This window comes from Leiobunum rupestre, chromosome 3 (assembly GCF_980474605.1).
Source record: "Leiobunum rupestre chromosome 3, qqLeiRupe1.1.hap1, whole genome shotgun sequence".
NCBI lineage: Eukaryota > Metazoa > Arthropoda > Arachnida > Opiliones > Sclerosomatidae > Leiobunum > Leiobunum rupestre.
Genome location: NC_143386.1, coordinates 36,025,603 through 36,035,079, shown reverse-complemented (window position 1 = coordinate 36,035,079; position 9,477 = coordinate 36,025,603). Strand labels below are relative to the sequence as shown.

At 35.9% G+C, this 9,477-nt stretch overlaps 2 protein-coding genes across 2 annotated transcripts; both read left to right on the top strand.

The window, feature by feature from the left end:
* Nucleotides 1-4,430: 4,430 nt before the first annotated feature.
* On the top strand, nucleotides 4,431-5,492 carry LOC149951608 (uncharacterized). Its single transcript, XM_090169617.1, has one exon. The coding sequence runs from the start codon at nucleotides 4,431-4,433 to the stop codon at nucleotides 5,490-5,492; it is 1,062 nt and encodes a 353-aa protein (XP_090025743.1).
* A 304-nt stretch (nucleotides 5,493-5,796) lies between these two features.
* On the top strand, nucleotides 5,797-8,803 carry LOC149951607 (uncharacterized). The gene is made up of 6 exons (XM_090169616.1): nucleotides 5,797-5,928; nucleotides 6,057-6,553; nucleotides 7,231-7,572; nucleotides 7,687-7,821; nucleotides 7,863-8,023; nucleotides 8,073-8,803. The coding sequence occupies exons 1-6, from the start codon at nucleotides 5,797-5,799 to the stop codon at nucleotides 8,801-8,803; spliced, it is 1,998 nt and encodes a 665-aa protein (XP_090025742.1).
* Nucleotides 8,804-9,477: the final 674 nt, after the last annotated feature.

Genomic DNA, 9,477 nt, shown 5'->3' with positions numbered 1-9,477 from the left:
TCAATTTGATCAAACTTGACCAAAATTGGAAAATAATAGATCTAAATTAGCCCATTTTTAAAGTTTTGTAAAAATTATATAAAAATAAACTAAATTCGACCAACTATCTCGAAATTGTTTGAAATATTTTTTTTTCAAAATGTTAATAACACAGAAAAATTTATCAAAATCCAAAACGATCAAAATTGATAGGAATTGATGGAAATTTATGGCTTTTTTTTATTATTTTCAAAATTTGGAAAATAATAGATCAAAATTATCAAATTTTTTAAATTATTATTATTATTGATTATTTTAAGAAACAGTGTATTACAAAATTGTTTTATTCGTTGTTATTAAACGTTTCTCGATTTTTCTAATCATTTGATTTCTCACATTTTACCTTTTGAAGTACGTTATATTTACACAAACATATTTCTATACTGAACTATAATACTATATAGGAAAGAAATTAGTTCGCCATTCCCGTTCCAACATGATTTTTTACTAACAATTGTGAATTCATTAAAAGTAACTTATTCGATGGTTTACTCAAGTATAATTGAAATATTTACGCGTTTACCCATTTTATTTGAAATAATTAATAATTTTTCCCAATTTTACTTGAAGTAACTAATATTTATTTGTTTTACCCAAATTTGTTCGCTTTCATTCGTATTTAATTGTAGGCATGCAAAATTACCTATAAAAGCCCAAAATCGTCAAAATCGCTGTCATTTGGCGACTATTCTTTATTTCACCCAATTTGGGTCATTTTTAGCGAAATCTCTTCATTTTACCCAATTTTAATATTTTTTATATTTTTTCTCCCAATTTGGGTCAATTTTAGCGTAATTTCTTTATTTCACCCAATTTAATGAATTTAACCCAATTTAATTTGATTTAAATAATTGTTAATGAATTTCACCCAATTTTATTACAAATTACATATTTTCAAAGGTTTACCCAATTTAATCCAAATATTTAATTTTTAAAAGGTTTTTACCCAATTTTATTTGATAGAAATAATTTTTAATGATTTTCATTAATTTTTTTATTTATTATTTATCAAGTAAATAATATTTTAGAACTTTTAGAACCAAAACAACTACGGATATAGATTGGAAATAAATGCGGTTTTTGATCGAAACTACGGTTTTTTTTTAAATTTTTATACTTTTTTTTAACAAAATTTAAAGATTTTGCTAATTTTGATCTATTATTTTCCAAATTAGGAAAATAATTAAAAAAAAAGCCATTTATCTATATAAATAAATTTCCATCAATTCCTATCAATTTTGATCGTTTAGGATCTAAACTATTGATTTTGATAATTTTTTCAGGGTTATTAACATTTTTCAATTTTGAAAAAAAAATAAACAATTTTAAGATAGTTGGTCGAATTTAGTTTATTTTTATATACTTTTTACAAAACTTTAAAATTTGGCTAATTTAGCTCTATTATTTTCCAATTTTGGTCAAGTTTGATCAAATTGACCAAAATAAATACTTTGTTTTTCAAAAAATCGTAATTTATCTATACATTAATCCAATTTTACACAACTTATAAATTTCCGTCAATTCCTATGAATTTTGATCGAAACTACCGTTTTTGATCAGTATTTTTTCAATTTTATATATTTTTTCAATTTTGAAAAAAAAATTATTTTAATCAATTTTGAAATATTTTTTTACATTTTTAAAAATTCTTCACATGGTCAAAATCCCATGTTATTTTCAATAGGAAAATTTCCATTTCATGTTGTTAAAAACATTTTTCGTTGCCATGGCAAAACCCTTGCCCATTGAATAAATTCCCTTTAGGATTTTTCAAGTTACATGATGGTCTACCAATCCCCCGAGTTTGAACGAAATCGGTGTGTAACACCTCGGGTCGTCTCCTTGTTAGTAAAGTCAAAAATTATCACATTTGATACTATAATAAACAGAAAATAAAGTTGAATATGCATGAGAAAATTTTAATGGTGTTTAAGAAATTAAAACGTCAAGATAAAAATGTGCTTTTAAAAAATCGTTTATTATTTAAAAAGCAGACGACGCCACGAAAGCAGACGAGAAAAACAGCGAATCAGAGATGCGTACAGGATCGGGATTGAGACACTCGTGGAAGAAAAGCAGCTTGTCTGTTGTCAAATTAGTCCAAATCGTCAATTTATAATGTAGTCTATATCGAAAGGCCATTATGGAGATTTCTAGTTGTTTAACAGACTTTAACAGAAGGAGTCTCTTACTTTTATAAAGAATTTTATCAAGAATTCAGCAGATAATTATAGGTACTAATCTATTAGGTGTCAATTTCTGTTACTTAATATTTTTAAAGTTCGTAACAAACAATCAAAACAAAACCCAAATTGAGGCAATCGATTGAAAAGTAAGAACTATTTGTGCTATTGTTACATGATTATCGTTTATTATAAAAGTTATGATAGCAGAACTATTCAATCTTCCTAACATATTAGTAATTAAAAAAAACTAAGCCTTTCTCGTTAATTTTGGTAAAATACAACAAACGGTAAAAGTTGGGAACAGTGTTAGTAATTGTAAAGAAATATTGTTTAAACGTTAGTATATATATATATATATATATATATATATATATATATATATATATATATATATATATATATATATATATATATATATTGTTTTTTTGTTGAATAGCTCGAGCTATCGTCTCGTGGGTTATAGGGAAAGAAAAAAGGCTTAGATTTAAGTTTTCACAACGAACGAAACCTTTACAAAAATTTTGGCTGTAACGGACATTCTGTATATTTGGATGTAGTCTCCCTGTTGCGCTCATTAAAATCAATTGTTCTGATTAAATTAAGATCCGTTTCCTAAATCTATCGCGTCTCAATCACAGAGTAAAAGTAGAAGCTATTTCATGGTGCCGAAACCCGGGACCTTTAGATTAGAGTAATTTTAGGGAAAGTCGGATTAAAATTGAGTAAGGTAATCAATCAGGATGGCAAGCGGAGGAGACATCGGGGATGTCCAAAGAGCAAAGAATAAGAGAGAAGTATACAGAGGCTTTATCGGAGAAATATTGTCTGAAATGGAATCCGATCCAATGGATTTGGAAACACTGAGCGTTAACGTAAGGCAATTGGAGCCAAAAGAAAATGCCTTAAGAGACTTGGACTCAGAAATAGAGGAGGCAATTTCATTGGACGACCTAGCTGCAGAGTATAGGGAAGTTGAAACCTTCAGAAACGAAATCATATTATGGAAGACAAGAGCCGAAAGTGCGATAGAAAATGGAAAGGATTCAGCGAGTTTAGCCGGTTCCTATAGAACAGTGAGAAAACGCGCGATAAAGGTAAAACTTCCCACATTGGAATTAAAGAAATTTGACGGCGACGCAACAGAGTGGTCTAAGTTTTCGAACCACTATAAAGCAACTATACACGACAACGAGGACGTACCCGACAAGGCAAACAAGTTTTACAACCTAGCATCACTCCTTAAGCAGCGTTCAGACTATGTGAAAATATTACGTTAGCATCGGTCGTGTCGTTTCGGTTATGTTGGTCGCGTCGGTTCGTTCATTTCACTGTTCAGAGAGGAACCAACCTTGCACGGAGATTAACATAAAAAGTGATTGTTCATCCAATCAGAGCTCAGTAATAACGGCTGAAAAATTGAAATAATTTTTTATCCACCTCTGATTGGTTATAGTATTTCGATGGTTCTAAAGGTCGCCACTACCTAGAGTCAGCGCTGATGAGGCATAAGGCTATACGCCTGCTATGAACTTTTTGAGCGGAACGAAATGAAAAAATGTAAACGACACGCGCGAAAATTTAAAGTCTCTGTTGAGAAGTCTGAACGGTGTAAGAAATCGAAAGAACCGACACGATCGACGCAAACGTAATATTTTCACATAGTCTGAACGCAGCTTAATAAGAGGAGACGCGGAAGCCATCATTAAGGGGCTACAAATATCAAATCGGAACTATGATATCGCTATCCAGCTATTAAAAGAGACGTACGGAAAAGTAGAAATTCAGATAGATGCCCACACTGAAAATTTATTAAAATTGAAGTCCGTTGAAAGCTCATCAGACGTGGTAGGCCTGAGAAATTTTTACAATACATGTCAAGTAGAGCTACGTAGTTTGGAGTCATTAGGTCAAGACCCAGAGGCATGCGCGTCACTTTTGTGTCCAATCCTAATTAAGAGAATTCCACCAGACATAGCGCTAGGATTCAATAAGAGCGCGTCAGCGAATGGAAAATGGAAGTTAGCGGAATTAATGGAATATATAAAAAGAGACTTGGAAGGAAGGGAGCGCATTTTAAGGTTGACAAATAAAGGCGGAAGAAAAGACAGAGCGTTCAACCACGGCAGTAGTGGCAAAGATCAAGGTTAAAGTAGAGAGTTATCGAGGAATCAACAGTACAAAAAAGCCACCGGGACATCCGCTTTAATGGCAGGTGTAGAAGGCCAAAAGGAAAATTGCATATTTTGCGAGAAAGAACCCCATAAGCCGGAAGAATGTAAAGACGTTTCACTAGAGCAGAAGTTGGAAATCCTAACGAAGAAAAACCGTTGTTTTCGATGCTTAGTAGGGGAACATTCTTCTCGATTCTGCAGGCTAAGATTTAAGATCAAATGTAACCACTGTCAAAAGCGCCACCATACAGCCATGTGTGAAGAGAAAGAGAAGGGGCGAAGGGAGAAGATCGAGTTCGAGAAAAAAAACACCGCCACTACAGTTAAAGAAGTATCCGTAGGGACAGTAAGTTCGTACCCTACTACGAAAGAAAAAATACTTCTCCAAACCGCTTCAGTTCTGGCAAGAGGACCGAACGGGAATGAACTTATCAGATGTTTGATGGATAATGGCAGGCAGCGAACCTATATAAAGAAAGATAAAGCGCGGAAGCTCGGTTTAAAACGTACAGGCATAGAGATTCTCCAAAATAAAACCTTCGGAAGTAGAAAACCGTCACTGCTAAAAACAAACAAGGTAGAGTTAAAGTTAAGAAGCCTAGTAGACGAGACCGAAATCATTATCGAAGCGTTGGAATCTGATGAAATCAGCTCGGCTACAATTCAAGTTCCGGGAGAAGCTATTAAACGGAACCTAGAATCAAAGAACTTACCACTGGCAGATATAAGCCAAAGCGACAACAATAATGGAGAAATACAGTTACTAATTGGTTCAGACTTGCGTGGGAAGATTTATACGGGAAATTTCGAAAGAATAAACGACGCTCTCTTCGCTATGAGCACCCTATTTGGATGGGTCGTGCAGGGACCGACAACAATAAGAAACATGCAAGTTTGCGCGGATAAAGTCAATATAGACCCCGTTTCCATTATGATGATCCACGAAGAAGAAGAACTAACGGGAAATAGTCTTAAGCGCTTTTTGGAATTAGAATCGCTAGGAATAAGAGACACCGAAGAAAGAGGCCATGCTCCGATGAACGAGAACGCCGTGGAATTCTTCGAAAAGACGGTTCATTTCAACAAAGGAAGGTAGGAGGTCAGCCTCCCGTGGAAAGAAGAAATGCCAGAATTGGCGGACAATTTCGATATGGCGAAGTGGAGATTAGCCGGACTATTTCGAAGATTCAAACGTGATCCCAACTTATTTGAAGCGTACAAAAGGCCTTTAAAGAATACGAATTATCGAAAGGGTCGCGAGAGAGACAAATGAGATTGACCCCCTCTTTTATCTCCCTCATCAACCGGTTATAAGAGAAGAAAGAGCGACCACAAAAGTACGTCTTGTGTTTGACGCGTCGAGTCATAAGAAGAACGAGAATTCGCTAAACGACTGTTTAATGTCCGGTCCAAACCTCAATCCTGACATCTTTGAAATCCTCGTGAAATTTCGAACAAAGAAAGTAGCAATTGTCGCCGATATTAAGCAAGCCTTCCTTCAGATCGACTTACACGAAAGAGATAGAAACGCTGTAAGATTTTTGTGGATTGAAAACACCGAAGACCCAAATCAAAAATACATAATATTTAGATTCACCAAAGTTTTATTTGGAGTTAACATCTAGAACAATTGAGAAATGAATTTCCGGAAACGTGTAAGATACTAAAGGAAGATCGATACGTCGATGATTTTGTCTCGGGAGCTGATAACGCTCTATTGGCCTATGGCAGAGTTAAGGAAGCGAAGGAGATCCTTAAAAGGGGACATTTTGATCTATGTAAATGGCATACTAATGACAAGGGTCTACAAGAGCGTATCGAAACGGAAAAGTTCAACGAGGCATTGACGTCGAGCGAAAATCAAGAAACCCTGATTTTACCTAGCGCTTCGTTGTCATCTAAGGTTCTAGGAATGACCTGGAATGAAGAAACAGATAACTTCTCCTTTGAAGTAGAGGCCTTGCTTCTCCTTGTACAACAGTTGGACAGTACGAAAAGATGCGTTTTGCAGCTGTCCGCTCGAATATTTGATCCCTTGGGGTTAATAACGCCATTCTCAATCAGAGGGAAGACGCTTTTCCAAAGGCTGTGGCTGGATAAACAGAGATCTTGGGACGACGAATCACCTCACGATCTTGCCAAAATTTGGAACTCACGGTGCTCAGAGCTACCCAATTTACGACTTATATCCACACCCCGACTCGGTTTTTTCAATGAGGAAGACATATCTCCCCCCTTTTCGGCTTTCCGTTGCTATATGCAACGCGTTTTGAAATTTATAATGTTTAGGCTTAGTTTCTCTTTTAGATTTGACAGTCGCCAGCCAATTTCCCGCACGGTACTGATGAGTTCCAAATAGAACGAAACCGGTCTACCTTTGGAATTTCTGGCTATTTTTTATTTTTTATTTCTTATTAATTTATTACTGGAAGATCTATTTGATCCGAGTTTCGCGTTTTTTGTTTGCTCGAAGACCTATTGGTACGAGTTATTAGAAAGTTTTTTTAATTTCTTCGAATTTGTTTAGGATTTAGCTATATTATCCCTTTTATTTATGGACTAATCTACTTTTTCGCGTATTTTATCAGAGATGCAACTACACTGATTTTCAGATGCTAGTGAGGCCGCCTTTGGAGCGGTCGTTTATTTAAGAGCCACATTAAGTAACGGAAAGGTATCCAGTCGTCTTGTAACTTCAAAATCCTGCGTTGCACCGCTGAAGAGGATAAATTTTCCCAGGCTGGAGCTAATGGGAGCTCTAGTAGGAGCCCGACTGACAAACAGAGTTAGTAAGTGTATGAATATCAACAACGAAAAAATCAATTTTTGGTCAGATTCGAAAATCGTCATTCACTGGATAATAGGTTCACCCAGAAAATGGAAACTTTTCGTGGGAAACTGAGTAGAAGAAATACAAGACATAGCCGAACCAGGCTCATGGAATCATTGTCAGGGTTCTCAGAATCCTGCGGACTTGTTAACGAGAGGAAAAACCTTAAAAGATCTACAAGGCAGCGAGATTTGGTGGAATGGACCTGCTGGCTTGTAGCCAAAGTAAAGAATTGCGGTAACAAAAACTACGAACCAGAGAAATTAGGCGAAGATGAGATTTCAAAGGTTGAAGAAGAAACCAGAAGGAAGTATGAAGAGGTCGCTCTCACGGTGTGCGAGGCAAAGCAAGTTACCGAACCACTGTTGAATATTAAGCAACGCAGTAGACTGTCAAGAGTCCTATGAGTAACAGGATGGGTACTGAGGTTTCTCCAAAACTTGCGCAAACACCAAAAAAGAGATTCGTTAGTAAAAGTGGACGAGATAATCCCTCTGAACGCCGAAGAAATAAGGAAGGCTGAAGAATTCTGGATTCGCCGAGTTCAAACTGAAAGTTTTCAGGAAGAACAAAAGGACTTGAAGGCCGGAACTGAGTAAAAAAGGAATTCGCTGGTTTTATTAGGGTTGGCGGTAGACTCCAATTTTCAGAGTTTGATTACACTGACAAACATCCTGTAGTTCTACCGTGTGATCATTACTTCTCCAGTTTAATAGTCGACCGCGAGCATGAGATTGTCCATCACTCTGGAACGGTTAATACCTTAGCGCAAGTTAGAGAAAAGTATTGGATTATACGTAACAGGCAATTAGTAAAGAAAATAATTGGGGCGTGCTTGAAATGTAGAAAATGGAAAGCAAAATCAGCTAAGGAAGTTACTGCGCCCCTGCCTCGAGACAGAAAAGTTTCAAGAGAGCGGACAAAGAGTTAACTTCCATTTGGAACAGCGTAAAAGAAAAGGACGTGAGCGAATTTTTGGTAAGATTGGCGCCCAATGGAAGTTCATCGTGGAGCGGGCTCCTCGGTGGGGCCGGTTTTATGAAATAATGGTGAGAGGCGTCAAGTCAGCGCTTAAGAAGGTTTTACACGGCGCTCTATTCAGATTCGAAGAAGTAACTACCGTCTTAGCAGAGGTGGAAGCCGTGATTAATTCACGTCTACTAACATACCAAGGAAGCGACAATGAGGAACCTACAGCATTAACCCCAGCTCATTTTTTGGTCGGTAAACGATTAACTTCACTACCCCCAAATTCCGAGCCGGTAACGGCCAGCACTTTAACCCGAGACCAAACATTATTGAACCATTTCTGGAAAAGATGGAAGTCCGAATATCTTTTACAGTTAAAATCCGTTCACCACCTGGACAGAAAAAGTCCGAATGCCGTTATAGACGTGGGAGACGTAGCTTTACTGAAAGGAGACAACGAACCTAGACAGATATTGAAATTAGTGAAAGTGGAAGAAGTGTTTGAAGGTTGCGACAAGAAGATCCACTCCTGCAAAATTCGATTGCCAAATGGAACTCTCGTGAAAAGATCCATTAATTTGTTGTACCCCTTAGAGATTAAGAATTAATGAACTCTATAAAATCGTTCATGTAAAGAAATATTGTTTAAACGTTTGTATATATATATATATATATATATATTGTTGAATAGCTCGAGCTCGCGTCTCGTGGGTTATAGGGAAAGAGCGAGCACGAGTCTCGTGTTTTGAAAGAAAAAAAGGCTTAGATTTAAGTTTTAACAACGAACGAAACCTTTACAAAAATTTTGGCTGTAACGGACATTCTGTATATTTGGATGTAGTCTCCCTGTTGCGCTCATTAAAAGCAATTGTTCTGAATAAATTAAGATCCGCTTCCTAAATCTATCGCGTCTCAATCACAGAGTAAAAGTAGAAGCTAACATATTAGTAATTAAAAAAACTAAGCATTTCTCGTTAGTTTTGGTAAAATACAACAAACGGTAAAAGTTAGGAACAGTGTTAGTAATAGTCCTATTTATAAAAAAAGTTAAAATTTTTAAAAACAGGACTATTATTGACACAGTTCCTAACTTTAAATAAAGTGTTTTAGTAGAAAATGTCTTAACGTAAAGCGAATGGCGATTATCATCGGAAAAGGAAAAGAGATGCCGATGTAGAGGCTTCTAAATCCAGTAAATTCATTGTGTTTAAATAATTTATATTTCAATATAATTAAAGCAAGTGTCAGCTCTATCATTACCTACGTTATTTTGGATTGGGTC

Bases quoted from the DNA above. Each gene is read 5' to 3' on its own strand.
- LOC149951607 (XM_090169616.1), top strand. From the start codon at position 5,797: ATGTCCGGTCCAAACCTCAATCCTGACATCTTTGAAATCCTCGTGAAA. The intron at 7,573-7,686 runs GCAAGTTACCGA...ACACCAAAAAAG, and splicing joins CTCACGGTGTGCGAGGCAAA to AGATTCGTTAGTAAAAGTGG. The intron at 8,024-8,072 runs GTAACAGGCAAT...CTTGAAATGTAG, and splicing joins AGAAAAGTATTGGATTATAC to AAAATGGAAAGCAAAATCAG.
- LOC149951608 (XM_090169617.1), top strand. From the start codon at position 4,431: ATGGCAGGTGTAGAAGGCCAAAAGGAAAATTGCATATTTTGCGAGAAA.